At 34.4% G+C, this 16,465-nt stretch overlaps 1 protein-coding gene across 5 annotated transcripts in view; it reads right to left on the reverse strand.

The window, feature by feature from the left end:
• LOC128994497 (protein EFR3 homolog cmp44E) overlaps positions 1-16,465 on the reverse strand; it is a 43,654-nt gene that overhangs the window by 15,344 nt on the left and 11,845 nt on the right. For all 5 annotated transcript variants that reach the window (XM_054419087.1, XM_054419088.1, XM_054419089.1 and 2 more), the window contains exons 7-16: positions 15,960-16,100; positions 14,241-14,319; positions 7,165-7,300; positions 6,125-6,309; positions 5,409-5,486; positions 3,609-3,781; positions 2,811-3,042; positions 2,110-2,241; positions 1,212-1,282; positions 650-760 (exon numbers count right to left, since the gene is read on the reverse strand). In XM_054419087.1, coding sequence (XP_054275062.1) covers positions 650-760; positions 1,212-1,282; positions 2,110-2,241; positions 2,811-3,042; positions 3,609-3,781; positions 5,409-5,486; positions 6,125-6,309; positions 7,165-7,300; positions 14,241-14,319; positions 15,960-16,100 — 1,338 coding nt within the window. The remainder of the gene's footprint in view (positions 1-649; positions 761-1,211; positions 1,283-2,109; positions 2,242-2,810; positions 3,043-3,608; positions 3,782-5,408; positions 5,487-6,124; positions 6,310-7,164; positions 7,301-14,240; positions 14,320-15,959; positions 16,101-16,465) is intronic.

Genomic DNA, 16,465 nt, shown 5'->3' on the forward strand with positions numbered 1-16,465 from the left:
AGGAACAGAACTTATAATTTTAAAATACCTCCGCTGCAGTTAACCTACCGACCAAGTGAATTTACATTTGCCTGATTTAATTTTTTACTCAAATTCAAATATTTCCATTAAAACATCAGATCTATTGTGTTTTGAATTTCAAATTAGTGGAGATTTTGCACAACTTTCTTCAAGGTAGGTATCAGGCTTTCAAAATTTTCATGGAACGTTAGAGAGAAAAATTGACAAAAAATTATTTTATCTCAAAACTGTGGCTCCGTTGGTTAATTTTGTCTTAATTAACACATGTTTATTTGATGATTAATGTGGCTAGTGAAACATTGAGAGGGAAAGTTATGAGATTAAATCTTTGCCAAAACTGACAATTAAATTTGCATTCAAAGTTACACTTTAATCAACTTGCTTCTCTATCGTATTACAACAATGTAATATTTAGACTTTCACTTTTCTTACCAATTTATAACGCTTTTAAAAGCGTTTTAATGGCAGAGGTGCACTTTTGAAATGTTAAGCATTTTAACACTCAGTTTTTACTATTACCCCAATTGTCAATTGTTCAATTGCTAGCTAAGGAGTCAGCTATAGTCTGTTTCATATTGGTATACCAAAAAAGTACTAAAATATCTTTTGCTTTTGTTTTATTGTATACCTGTGCGACATGGTTGAAGGTGTGACATGGGCAGAGTCTAGACCAGCAGCCTTCAAGCATTCAGCCACGGTGTTCTTGTCTACCAGCAGCTGGTCTATTGGTCCTGGTGACCTGTGTGACAAGCACAACATCCAACATCACTACGGGTTTAGCACAGTAATAATCATTTCCTACAGTTGCATAAAAAAATATACAGATGTTGTTCCTAAAGATGTTGGCATGATTTTGCTGAAAAAAGCATGATGTTGGCAAAAGAAAGATGTGATTTTTAACAACAAAATAGGTGACTTTTAAAACCTATGTAGTGTAGAACTAAAGCATTGTCTGTTTTGCTGACCACACAAACTACCTATCTTTGACAATGACATAGTATACTGATATCTGTAGCAGACCTAAAACACTTATCACTGTTCAATGTTCATACTTAGTTTTATTTCCCTAAAAATATGAATATCCTTTTTTGGTTTCGGATTAAGCAGACTGTTGGATTTCCAAAGTTTTAATTTCCAGGACTCTATTGTAGTTTATTTAGTTAATTTTGAAACTTCTTTTCATTTTTTACCTGATGTCATAGTGGACCAGAAGCTCTGGCAGGAGATGGCTGGCATTCTGGCTCTTCCTCTCTTCTATGATCTAAAATAGAAAAGGAAGAATTATTTCAACAAATTTTACAGTAATTTAACAGTATTATGGCTTGGAATGGTTTAAGTTGAAAATTCAAACTTGAGACCTCTGTCAATCATTGTGTGCTGTTCAAAACTTCTACAAGGTAAAAATTAAAGTATTTCATTGCAACTAGGCTAGGCAAAACATATTATTCACAAGTTTATTTCTACACTACTACAATTTCTTCATGTAAGGATAAGGCAGTCTTAAGATAATCAGGGGCAAAGTAGAATAAAACTATAGTCTACCACGATACAGTTCTTATCCGGCATCAACCTATGGAGATTTTCCTTGCACTGAGTAGATGTCAGGGCTTGTCCGACTGAGTTTTTACTTTGTAGCAATCAAGAGTTTTAGCCTAATTGGCATATTTGGAGAAATAGAGTGATACATATTTGACTCAACATTAATGAGACACTTCTGATGACCTCTCATTTTGTTAACTACATCCTTTTCTCAAGCTCTTTTCACAGTGTTATGATAAGAGTCAGGGTCACACTATTGAATTTAAAGAGTAAAAAATTGTATCATTTATACATTATATTTCTTTTTTCTAAATGATTTTTGTCAATAAAAAAACCATGGGTACTAATAAATATGAAAATACATAATATGTTTCTTTTAAAACTCAAAAATTAAATTATATAAACAGATGCATCTAACAGATATTCTAAGCAAAAATTTGTTTGAAATCACAACTAAAAACAATTCTATGAAAAATTTCAATATTTAAAATTTTTTATTACAAAATCATAATGCAAATATTTTCAAACGTGTACGTGATATGACATTACCTTCTCGCTGTAGTCCTTGAGTGGGGAGATGGCCACTATGTGAGGCAGCAGAATAAGTAGACAAGCCACCACAGCATGCAGATTGTATCTCTGTGCTGGGGGCAGCTTGTTGTTGTTCGATATGGCTAGGTCCTAGAGGATACAAAATACCAACAATTAAGCTGACAATTAAGTCAAGTAAATATATATACTATTTTTGTCATTGGTATACATTTTTATTATTTATCGTAAAGAACAAATTAAGTAACTGCTAGTTATTCACAAACAGAATACACTGAAAAATTAAAGTACTGACTGACATAATAAATAACATGAATATGAGATTATTAGTTCATTCAATCAACACTTATTTTTGAATCTTGAAACTTTTTTCCAATCAAATTTTAAACTCAGTTTGGACACATCCTAGGAGGCAGAGGATGTTACTGCTTACAAGTTTGGGAAATCAAAATCAATTACCTATTCAAATTCAACTTCAATGGGATGGATCTATTTGAACAACAACTGTTTGTGGGAAAGAGAGAGACAAAGAGATAAAGTTGAAAAGGACGCAACCATCTTTCCAAACTAACCAAAAAGTATGGGTTTGCTGAACGCTCCATAAGTTTTAGAAATTTAAACATATCATGGTTTCTGAATAAGGTGATTAATAAACAGAAAAAATTTTGTATTTAGGAGGTTTGTACAGACAATGGCCGAACCTGTATCCTGAGCATCAGATTGAGGAAGTCGCTGATGGTGTCATCACAGCCAACCTCCACGATCAGCAGAGCTATGGTCGTGTATACAGCCTCGATGTTCTCTACCGTGTTATTCTCCAGCTCCAGCGAGTCCAGGAAACACTGGAACATGTCAGGTGAGTTCTTGCGCAGGAATATAGAGTCGGAACGGCTGCACTTCTCCGCCACTAGTTCCAGTTCTGATAAGTTGATGCTGCAAGACACAGGATTGCTGTTACAAGTCATTTCTTTGATAAACACATTTCTTAAAAAAGTATTTTATTCTGTCTAGTTTTAAAATTCATCAGTTCAGTTTTCTGGGAATAACATTTTTTTTTGTTCAATTTTCCTTTATATATAGTAGCCTTATTATTATATTTTTCTTATTTATTTTTTTTTTATAACTAAAGTTCTTTAAATATCAACCAATGCTTGTATTTCAGTTACTTCTGAGGAGTTGGATAAAATAACAAAACATTGACAAAAAAATAACAAAACTATTGACTGATTCAATTATTTATTCCATGACAGATTAGGCTGCGCTTACTATTTTCCAAGTGGAAACTTGAAACCCATGCTGATTTTCTCCAAAGAGGTTTTATTATCTCTGAATATTATGTAATTGACCTGTTTCTCATGAAACACAAGTACTCTGTGTTACTTCTAAGAAAATGGTCATGAGGCTGAAACGCTGAAGAAAATGAGGCTGAAACGTCTTGTTTTGGTGGCATGGTTTCATGCTGAAGACCTAGATGGCTAGATGGATGATATTTTACTGACACTGGCTTAAGCAGCTTCTCCGTGTTGCTGTGTCTGTCCAGCAGAGTCTGCAGTATTCTCTGTACAAGGATCCTCATGTCAGGGTCATGACTAAGAGACATCCTCATCAGAGGGTCGAGGAACGACATAGGGAATGTTGTGTTGAGAGCCACCGTGTGATATCTGCGTCCCACCTGCAAACACAAGTTTTTTTTTTAGTTTAAACATACTGTAATCTTCTCTTAGTAGATTTTAAGTTGTGTTTCTGACCAGTTTATGGAGTGGATGTTTGTTCACTATATATTTATTTTAATTTGAGAAACTTCCATACTTGATCTACACCAGAGCCCCTCTCATCAGAACCCCTCTACCATAAACCGAATGTTAATCGAAACTCAGAACAATGCTCCGAAATGCTAACAAGGGTGCCAACCATAAAACCAGGAATTGTAAATTTTTATGACTCAGAAGCCTGTCTGCAAATTGTATATAGAACCAAATTTGGAATACGTCTAGATATCTAATATCTATTGGCAATAGCCTACTGCAGAGCGTCCATTCCTAAACGGTGCTTTGATGGTTTTCTTTTAAGGTATTTGTTTAGCAAGAAGAATGTGTTTGTGGGAAATGATCAAGATGCTGCTGTGATCACAGGAAACAATCACATTTTTGTAGTAATCGTGGAATCAATATACAATAAAACCACTCATACCCAACCATGACAGGACCGATGGTTAGAATGGCCAAAAGGCAAAATATCGGTTAGCAAAAGCAACTCTTTTTCAAGTGAAAAAGTTAAATTAAGTAAAACAAAAATAATACACATTACAATAAATACATGTTATGAAATAACTTTTAGTCAAAAATGTGAGTAATGTACTGTACTAAACTCACGGAGGCCACTGACCTGGAAACCAAGAATTATGCTTGAATATTGAAATTTCACAGGGAAAACCTGATTTTAGTGCAATTTTGTTGTAATATGGATTTAAGATGGGTTTAACACCCAGCAACGTGCTTGCCTAAACGCTCATGAAACTCCATTAGTGCATGAAAAAGTTGACTGTGGAAACATAGTCTGTGGTAGCAGGAAAATTGAGAACATTTTCCGAGGTCACAGCAAAATTGTAAACACTTTCCACAGTCACAGTAAAATCACAAACATCTTCTGCGGTCATGGTAAGACCAAGAACACCTTCTGCAGTCACGGTGAGATCAAGAACAAATTCAGCGTTCGTTGCAAACTCCCGATCGTTTGCCACGGTCACGTTAAAATCGAAGACATCTTGTGCGGTCAAAGCGAAATCAATAGCCTCGTCTGTAGTCAAGGATACGTGAACATTTTCAGCAGTCACGAAAAAATCGAGAATGTCCTTCACGATCACAGCAGGAAACAAGTAGGCGGTAGGACGCTAAGATCGATATCTCAAGGAGTCATTTATGCCTAGGTCAGATGTGAGGCGTTCAACTGTAGCCTATGTCTGTTTTCAGCCATAAATATACTTAATGTTTTTTGTTTTCCATGCATCTGAACAAAATCTGGTCCTCCGATTAGCAGGGCTCTGGTGTATTGAATTTCTTGCTTTTCCTCTGGCATTGTTACTAAATAGTAGTAAAAAAAAGTTGAAAAATCTTGCCTAAGACAAGAGATAGACATTTAGTCAACAAAAGCACACTCAAACACAATAAATGTAAAAAAATAATTTAACATATTGGATGACAAGTCTAGACTGGTATCATTCAAAGTCATTAGTTTCTAATACTGACTGTTATTTCTTTGTCTCTGGCATTCAACATTTTCTGAATAAAGTCAATAGTTACCGTAAGTAGGGACTTGAGTAGCATCTGTTGTAGTAAAGCGTCACCTCTGCCTCTCGTGTTCTCTGCGATAAATGGCACCTGTAATGTCACAGTAGTATCAACAAAACAAGATGGTAGTAGTCAATCTCTACTTAACAACTTGCCATTTCCATTAACTGTAGACTACTGCAAAAATTGATAGATGGACTAAAGATAATTTCATTATAACAACAACAAAAAAGACTTAATATGATCATAGCACTTAGGTGTACACTTAGAAGCAACTGAAACAGCTACAATTTAATCCATTGAAAACCCCCAATGAAAAAAACCTCAATACCTTTAATATCAACTAACAGGTGCCGCTACTTGCCATCAAGCTATCCTTTAAAAATCAATTATAAAATATGCTTGAGACCCACCATCTTATGCAGATGTGTCTATTGTGACCCTCTATTTGTACTAATTGTTTTCTTTCAGAGTTGTTTGTTTCTTGATTTGTCTATAATAGATTTCTTTATGTGTTTTTGGTGGGTTTCCAACTTATGCTATGATTGTTATGTTTTTGGTACCTATCACTTTCTCATCTGAAGACAAGATCTGATACCAGATCCCAAAACGTAGTGAAACACAGATTTTACCGATCATGATGAAAAAGTGCGTAAAAAATCTTTCAAATAACATAAACATCACCAAAAATCCACTTAAAATATGAAGCACAAGAAGGATTAATATACCTTGCTCATAATGAACATCATGATTTCTATTTTCTGGTAGTCTGGCAAGTGAGCCGCAAACTCTCCAAGTGCGTTGATGAGAGCGTCCTGATACTGCCTCTCCTCCCCTCCACTTCCCCTCTCACGGCCTACACTGCCCTTCAGGTGTGTCAACAGTGAGTTGATGATCTCTAGCACTGACGGACCTATGTGGTGGGAATGTATTGTCTTAAGAGAAAATAAACTACAAAAATTGGAATACAACTAATCACGTTGCTTGAGTGACTCATATATGCAAGGGATTGGATGGATCTTGAATAGGATCTTCATTTATCGACTTTGCACATGCAATTGAACATGAAAAAATTGGAATCAATATTTAAGTTATATAATTGAAAGGAAAGTCATTTGGCTGGTTAGAAATTGTATTAAAATGAATACGATAAAACCGAAATGGCATTTTTCTTCAAACTACTCTATGAGTAGTACAACACCAGGACAAAGTAAAAATCGGTGTTTTATCTTATCGAGTGTCAATTAGCCCCTAATTTTCTCAGGTAAGCTAACTCTATACCTATTTAAGTTATGTCGATCTTCAATGAGGAAAGTCCTACACACACTTAATTTGTATTGTATCATTCATACTGAAGTAAACATCTCATCTATACATGGACTGTATACACATTGTTTTACTCAAAAAGAACATAGTTTAATACACCATTCACAGTGTGTGCTGGTGTAAAGATTTGATTTGATTTTTAAGTTTTTGATGCTATGATAGTTTACAAGACATGAACTTACACCATGGTTTACAATATGTAGTCTTTCCAGTTTGGATTGGTTAAAAAAGTTGGCATAATTGACATTACACACTCTGTCAATGGCTCAATAATTCAAATTTGTTCATTTTCACTACAAAACTGGCTTTAAACTTTCACCGTAACATATGAATTGGATGTCAACTTAAAAAAACAGTCAAACCTTTAACCTTTAAACACATTAATAAACACCCCTCCAATGAAGTATTTGGCCATTGATCCTAGTGGTCAAGTATAACGTACCAACACTCTCCTCAGCAGCTATGGCAATGATCTTGGACAGAACATCGGCTATGCTGGTGCGTATCTTAGGACTGGACTTGGAGTTTTCATCCAGATGATTCATCAAGCTCTCCACGACAGCATACGAGTATTGTGACTGTGGGACAAAGTGTGTTTTGTAAAACTGGTGCTCAACTCTCAAACTAATTAAAAATAAACATCTTAAGTTTATTGTTATAGCTCACAGCCTTTGTTCAATATTGGAATATGGATTGGAATTTCAATGAACACATAGAGTTTATTGTTTCAAAATGATAACCTAATTAACCCTCCAAGTGTCCATAGTTTAGGCCTTAATGTCCACCTTTTTTTGGCGCATTTGCAAGGTTTTATTAAAACGGATCTGAGAAGCTTAAAACAATGTTAATTCTAATGTTCTATATACCATTTTGTTTGGAAAATCATGGGCTTCGATATTATATATAAAACACAAGGAACATTTTTTTCAAAAAAAAAATTTTTAGGTAAAAAAATATAATTTCGAAAATTTTCACAAAAAAAATAAGTTCGCGCTCAATGAAATTGTATAAATTATAGGCCTATAAATATTTGAAAATAGCCACTTTGTTCTAAATTTTATGAGGATTACAAATATATAATAATATAAGGAAGTAGATTTGCAAATAAATAAGTTATGGGCAAAAAACAGATTTCAGTACATAGCGTTTAGCTAAGAATGCATAGCCTAACCATAGCTAGGAATCTGGCTGATAATTTACATCAATATCACTACCTACTTCTTCAGGATCATCAACCAGCACTTCAAAACTACTTAAATCTTCTTATAATGCAACACGTATATCACTACTTTTGATTTTTAACACTAAAACAATGATAAACGTAATAAAACACATCAGTCATCGGTCCGAGGGTAACCTAGCTGTTTACAAATACACGCACGTCAGCAGCTGTCTGCTACAATTACGATCGGTTCAGAGAACGTACAGCGCTGAGACAGACCTCTGGAGAAAGCTTAGAATATTACGGAAAGAACGATACCTAACTCGATCCAGTTCAATCCGATTCAGTCAGTCATAGAGCCTTCGCCGTAAACGATGTCTGCGTGTCGAAAAATCGACAAGTAACACTACACAAAGTGTGCTGCTTGTCGAATTTTCGTCAAGTAACACTGGGAGGGTTAAAAATAATGATTAGCTAATTGATTACAAACAGGACTTTTGAATTTTTTATAGAAAAATGCACAAAACAGTTTCAAAAGTTAGTGATTTCCAATTGGCAAAATGTTGTACCCATAAACACATAACTTACCTTACATTACTAAACTGAAGTTAATTTTCCAAAATAATCTTAACACACACACTTTTTAAAAAAGTTCTATATTTCGGCATTAGCCTTCTTCAGGAACAAACAAACAATAACAAATAGAAGTGTTTACCACTCTGAATCAGATGGTTTAAGCAAAAATCCAAAATACATAATAATTTATGAAGAAGTAAAAATGAAAATGTTGATAGAAAGAAAGAAAGAAAATACTATCTCAAATTTAGACCAGAATGTGTTTTAGATACAAGTATTAACCTGTTGAATCCCATCGACGCGCCCGCGCGTCCGTGCACTAGCCCCGTTACCGGCCCAGCGACGCGCCGCCGCGTCCGTGGCACAGTTTAAATTTGCCGCGCTTTCTACATCGATGTAAGAAGAAGAAGTATATTGTGTTTGATACCGTTCTGTTCGGGGAAATCTGGCCTTTCGAGTGGTATATTTTGTTTTGCGCTAGCTGTACCGGCATCCCTGCAGCGATCGATAAACAGCAGCTGTGTTTGTAGTACTCGCATTTTACCGATCACCTGTTGCGTTGCGTAGTATTGTATGTTTGTTTATTTACAATGGCGAGTGGTTCGGGTACATCGCGATCACTTCGTGAAAACGAAATAAGTGAATATTTAGACAATGAAAATCTTAGTGATGTGTCGGGAGTGGATTTTGACATTGGTGAAGATGACTTGAGGTTGAGTGACGATGAAGTTTTAGTGTTACAAGACGTTTTTGATGAAACACGAGCAGATTCGCCACAAGATGTTTTTGACGAAACACGAGCAGATTCTCCAGTGAGTATTACTGCTGAAACCACCATTACCGATCTTACAGACAATATACAAACCCCAATTGTTGTAATTCCTGGGCCTAGTGGTGATGCTTCAAATACAGGTAGGCCTATTGTTGTTGATACAAGTAATGACCCAAGACCTAGGCCTACGAAAAGGAGGAGGGTTCAAAAACCAAAAGTAACCTTTCCTTGGCTTCATGACACGGATTTTACCCCTCAAATATTTGATTTTGACGACTCCAACAGTGGAATAAATCCTAATGTGGATTTGACTGAAACTTCAAGTAATTTGGAATTTTTCCTCGAAATGTTTCCACTCGATCTGGTTTCCCACATTGTAGAACAAACGAATCTGTATTTCAATGAAGTGGTTTCTCACCTAGAAAACGTTTCTCTAAATGAACTAAATACATGGAAACCAGTCGATGAACATGAAATGCTATGTTTTTTGGCATTGTGTGTTCTAATGTCACATGTCAGGAAAAATGAAATTAGGGACTATTGGTCCACTGATAAATTAATTGAAACCAAAATCTTCAGGGAAGTTATGAGCAGGAATAGATTTCAAGCCATACTTCGAATGCTACATTTCAACAATTCGGTTGTCCCCAACCCTCGACTTCTTGGCAGATTACATAAGATAAACCCAATTCTGTGCTCCCTGAACAAACAAATGACTGATAAAATCACACCGTTTGAAAAACTTGCCATTGACGAGACTTTGTTTTTATACAAAGGTAAACTATCTTTCAGACAATATATACCCAAAAAAAGGGCAAGGTTTGGCATAAAACTATTCGTTCTATCGGACTGTGACACGAGCCTAGTGCTTCACATTTTGCCATATGTTGGAGCAGAGACAAATCTAGGTTTCTCCGGATTAGAGGGCATAGGCATCACGGGACAAGTGGTCCTAACCCTTTTAGAACCCTTCTTTGGTTTAGGCCACAAAGTTTACCTAGACAATTGGTATGTAAGTCCGTGTCTAGCAATGGAGCTATTTAAACATAATGTAAACATGTGTGGTACCGTGCTGCCAGACAGGCAGGGCTTGCCCAAAAAGCTACCGCGGATACCACAAGTAGGTGATGTCGATGTTCACCATACAGACATAATGATGTATGAGAGATGGCAGGATAAGAGGGAGGTCAGGATGTTGACAACCATGCACCAGTCTGAAATTGCGGAAAGTGGTAAAACTAACTGGGAAACCGGACAGAAAATTAAAAAACCGAAGAGCATTTTAGACTATAATGCTAATATGGGAGCAGTTGACGTAGGTGATATGGAGTTATCGTTCAATGTGACAGCCAGGAAAACCATAAAATGGTATAAGAAGCTATTTTTCCATCTTCTCGACGTAGCCATTAGGAATTCCCATATTCTTAAGAAAATGAAGACTGGAAGGAATTCCCACCTGTCAGATTTCAGAAAAGAATTGGTAAGGGACATATTGGAGATCTACTGCCCTGCGAGAACCCACCCACTTGGCGGTCGACCTTCTCCCGGTGAAACACCTCTGCGCCTGACTCAGCGACATTTTCTAGAGCCAATTCCTGCCATCCCTAGCAACCCACGGCCCCGGAGGAAATGTCATGTGTGTCGCTACACAAAGAGGAAACCTTCAAAGAGGACAGACACATATTACATGTGCGTTCCATGCGGCGATGTCCCACTCTGCATCAGCCCCTGCATGAAAGACTTTCATACTCTTCGACAATTCTGAATTGTAAATAGGCTACCCTAGATTGTTTTGACTATTAGGATCTGTTTTGAATGTCATAATCTTTGTGCATTTTGACATGTAAATATATTTGATATTTTTATTTTTGACTAGCCTATTTGTAGTAGGCCTATCTGGTTGTAGACTTTCATAATCTTTGTCAGTTTTGTATTGTAAATATATTTTCATTTTTCATTTTGATAACTTGTAGGATATGTTTTAAATTTTTATAATCTTTGTGAATTTTGACTTGTAAATAGATTTATTTTTTTTATTTTGACTGTTTTGACCATCTGATTGGAATTTCATAATCTGTGTAAATTCTGACTTGAAAATATATTTATTTTTGACTAGCCTAATTTATAGTAGGCCTATCTGGTTTTAGAATTTCATAATCTTTGTCAGTTTTGTATTGTAAATATATTTTCATTTTTCATTTTGATAACTTGTGGGATATGTTTTAAATTTTTATAATCTTTGTGAATTTTGACTTGTAAATGGATTAGATTTTTTTATTTTGACTGTTTTGACCATTTGATTGGAATTTCATAATCTGTGTAAATTCTGACTTGAAAATATATTTATTTTTGACTAGCCTAATTTATAGTAGGCCTATCTGGTTTTACAATTTCATATTTTGTCAGTTTGTCTAGTAATATATTTTCATTTTTCATTTTGACAAGTTGTATGATACGTTAGACTTTCATAATCTTTTTCAATTCTGGCTTGTAAATAGAATTTATCTTTTTATTTTGACCAATAAATTGTAATGTTTTTTACTCAATTGCCTAAATAAATTTGTATTTTGGTACAGTAAAATGTAATTATTTACCTGTTATTACTATAAAGGTACAACGATTTATTTTCCATATTTTCTGACTTGCCTTATACATGTAGTATATACACATACATATGTATATACACACACATATATATATATATATATAATTATATATACTCATATAAAACATGTTACAGTATACATACATTGATAAATTTTAAAGTTGCACTTAAAAATAACATTATATTGTATATCTCATAAATGTTACAGAATGGCGCAAAAATCTGCAATTTCAAATTTTACGTCATACTACATTTTTTGACATAATTCATGTATATGTTATAGATTGTTTTTTTTTTAAATATTTCCATGTAGGGAATTGAATTTCCTACAATGAGTATATATTGGATTTAGAGGAAAATTGTTTTTAAAATTTTACCGTAACTCTGCTTTTGAAATTTCTAGGAAAAAATTTACATTTTTTTATGTTATCTTACATTTAAAAAAATTAAAATGATTTTTTTTTACTTTTTATACTATTTTCAGCTTCTCCTGTTCTTTCTGAACAAAATAAATCCATATATGACTATGTTTACTTCATAATTAGATTGTATACAATTTTTTTTCTAAATGTCTGCAAATTCGCAAAAAAAAACCCGGGCTGGGGGGAAGTCCTGGCTATGCCAATACTTGGGATTCAAGAGGTTAATTGATGAGCTTGCTCAAGCTGTCTCAATTTTAAGTCTGATGCGTCTTTTGCCAATTTTCTTATTCCTTTTAATGAATAACATTGTTGAAAATTTTGAGAATGCTCTCTTGCATGAATAGCCACAGGTTTTTGTTTATCAGGATGGTTTACATCATATCTGTGGCCATTCATACGAACTCTAAGAGCATTTGTGGTTTTGCCAATGTAGTCTTTAGGACAATTTTTTGCAGGAAATTTGGTAAATTACATTAGTAGACTCACAGGTGATGTTACTATTTATGTTATAACATCTTTTTGTTTGCCTGCTTGTGAAAGTTTTTGATGGGATGATTAATTTGCAAGTGGCACATCGTGGTTTGTTGCATTGATTACAGCCCGAAGGTTTTGCTGATGGTTGGGAAGTGGGAGGTAGTTTGGGTTTTGAAAGAATGAATTTCAAGTTAGGAGCTTTTTTTGTATATTAGTCTTGGGGGTTTGGAAAACAAATTATGGGTCAGAGGTGAATTTGAAAGAATATTAGGTGCCACTCTTAAAACATTATTAACTTTGTTAAGGCCAGGAAAGTATTGGGTATAAACTAAAGTTAAATTACTGCCTTGCTGAAAGAAATTCAAGAAATATGAACTCCCTAACCAATAAATTCATTCTAATTATTTTGCCACAGTCTGCAAATCAAGGGCACAAAAAAACATTTACCTGAACACTTTAAAATGGAATGGAAAAGTCTGTTAGTCAATCTATCACTTATGAGGTTTGTGGCACTCAATGATTCATTTTGTGAATGATATTGAGATTGAGTCTTTTTTAATTTGTTTGTGAGAGGAAGAGGAAGGTAGATATGAAAGGTCAAAAGTGTGAGATTAGAATAGTAATAAATAAATCTTCATGACAACTTAAAGAAATTCAACATTCAACATTACATAGACAATATCTAACAGCTTGAGAGAAATTCAAGCTACAGTGTTTCCTTCCTATATTAGCGAAGATTTTCACTTTGAATTCTTTTATTGTACAAAGAAAGATTCAAGTTGACCCTAGTTATTTTGAATATGTACATAATGTGAGACTAATTAAATACAAAATACTATAGTGTACGGTACTATAAATTCAATTAATAATAACTAATAGTAATTAATTGTCAGATTAGAAATGTTGGAGCTTAAAACCATGTACAAAATCAAAACTTGAAAAACCAAATTACAAAACTCAATTTACTGGTCTGGTTATGGTTACAAAAAATTAAGCAATTTGATTAAAACAGTATGGTAGTATGTGAATGTATTTGCAAGATTAGTTTCATGTTAAACTTATTTAAAAATCTTACAGAATGTTAAAATATTGTTTCAAAATGCTTTAAATTTAGCTTAAGATTTAATAGTGTGAGTACTATTTTGTCTCTATAATTTTTGGAGTAGTAAAATAACAAAAAAAATTGCAATTAGTTGTCTTTTAAAGTCATTAATGACTGACACACAATTGTTTAGAGGGAAACAAGGAAGAAATTAATTATGTTTATCTGAGATTCCTTATGATTTCCTTATGATTCCTGGGACAGTCTATGATAGAAGGCTCGGGCCTTCACATTTTAGAAACAAAAGGGAGATTTCTAAAAAAAAAACAATAATGACAGAAACTATTTTTCAACTTCTGAGTTTTGATTTTTAAGATTTACCAATTGATTCACAAAACCAAATTTTTTGTAAGGTTTTTATTTTAGTTTTGGTCTTGCTGCACACAAATAGTTTCATCATCTTACCTGAATAGAAAACATGATGATTCTGAAAGTGTGGATGGCAAACTGGTTAGGAACCCACAGATCATGATGGTCTAAGTGTCTGCAAGCAATACAGTAAACACAATTAAACATATTGCTGACATTGAACAAGCTTATGTGAGACCTCACAGGTAAGTAAAATCAGTTTTATGTTGTATGTCAAGTCAGTGGCTAAGTAAACATAAAAATCAGTGGTCGAGTTGACATAAATTAGCTGGCAAACTTTTGGGTCTTTTTGGGGTTGTGAATTTGAGTCCAAATATTGAATAAGTGTACCATTTTCCAATAACAGCTCAGTGATATTTTTTAGATATATAATGTTTTGATACACCTTCCTGGTTTGATGACTGGGGTCGAGTTCACTGTGCTAGCAAAATCAAGTTGTATTTACATTTATGTATACAGGACTATACAATTTAACATTGTGAATTGAATTGCGATTCATATCACATTTGACTATTGAGATAGGCCTAAGTAGACATCCCACTCCCATTTTAAAGATTCGTCAAATTTGAGAATACTAATTAACATAGTTGAAATAAGCCACCAACAGAGTGCACTGCTGTCAATTACTAATATTTGTGGTACACAACCCAAGCTGAACCGAAACGACATCTTAACCCTCCGAGGGTCACGCGTCAAAAAATCGACGCACAACACACTTTGTGTAGGGTCACGCGTCTAGTTTAAGACGCACAAACATCGTTTACGGCGAAGGCTCTATGACTGACTGAATCGGATTGAACTGGATCGAGTTAGGTATCGTTCTTTCCGTAATATTCTAAGCTTTCTCCAGAGGTCTGTCTCTAAGTGCTATTCATTTTAGTTCCGAAAATATTGTAGCAGACAGCTGACGTGCGTGTATTTGTAAACAGCTAGGTTCCCCCGGACCGATAACTGATGTGTTTTATTACGTTTATAATTTTTTTAGTGTTAAAAATCAAAAGTAGTGATATACGTGGTGCATTATAAGAAGATTTAAGTGGTTTGAAGTGCTGGTTGATGATCCTGAAGAAGTAGGTAGTGATATTGATGTAAATTATCAGCCAGATTCCTAGCTATGGTTAGGCTATGCATTCTTAGCTAAACGCTATAACTGAAATCAGTTTTTTGCCCATAACTTATTTATTTGCAAATCTACTTCCTTATATTATTATATATTTGTAATCCTCATAAAATTTAGAACAAAGTGGCTATTTTCAAATATTTATAGGCCTATAATTTATACAATTTCATTGAGCGCGAACTTATTTTTTTTTTGAAAATTTTGAAAATTATATTTTTTTTACCTAAAATTTTTTTTTTTTAATGTTCCTTATGTTTTATATATAATATTGAAGCCCATGATTTTCCAAACAAAATGGTATATAGAACATTAGAATTAACATTGTTTTAAGCTTCTCAGATCCGTTTTAATAAAACCTTGCAAATGCGCCAAAAATAGGTGGACATTAAGGCCTAAATAAACTATGGACACTCGGAGGGTTAATAAAAACTATGGCATATTTTGTGTCACATAAATGATCAAAGTATCCAAAACTAAGAGAAAAATATAATTTTGACAGTAGCACACTCTATGCTAGCTCATTCAATCTTTGAGTAAAATACAGGCTACAGCTGGTCAATACAGATTACATGTCTATGTCAATATCCTGAAAACAATAATTATATTATTTTTGTCCTTTCAACAGTTTGACTCACTTGAGGACAGGTTTGAGGACACATCTGACGTGGCCGAAGGATGCTCGACCCACTAATTCTCGGATGCATGTCTCGGCCAGCGACGGAGGCGAGTTCTTCTCCTCTTCTGGCTCAGGACTGTTGGCCTCTCTCTCCAAGTACCTAACAAACGAAAAAAAACTTAACATTTGCAGGCTTACAAGGCTTCATAGTCTTCATACATTATTTATCTATTAATTACTTTTAAGACATCAATGCTACTCTAGGTGTGTATTTTAAGCTGATTATGAAAACATTGTAACATGAGTGAGGTGATCTGTGCAACTGCGTACCTGACTAAAATCAGCCTCCTCAGCTTTCCTGTGACATGTATCAAAAGCCTAATGACAACTGGGCCTAGTTTAAAACAATCATAAAGCTACTGAGGGTTTTCACGATGAAACCAACAACATTTCAGTTACCAGGTGAACACAATAATCCCTCACCATACTACAATATGGACCATCAGAGAGTGCAGTTGAGGGAAA

The sequence above is a fragment of the Macrosteles quadrilineatus genome, unplaced genomic scaffold, assembly GCF_028750875.1.
Source record: "Macrosteles quadrilineatus isolate MER2022 unplaced genomic scaffold, UCM_ALF_1.0 Scaffold_5__1_contigs__length_97177068, whole genome shotgun sequence".
Classification (NCBI taxonomy): domain Eukaryota; kingdom Metazoa; phylum Arthropoda; class Insecta; order Hemiptera; family Cicadellidae; genus Macrosteles; species Macrosteles quadrilineatus.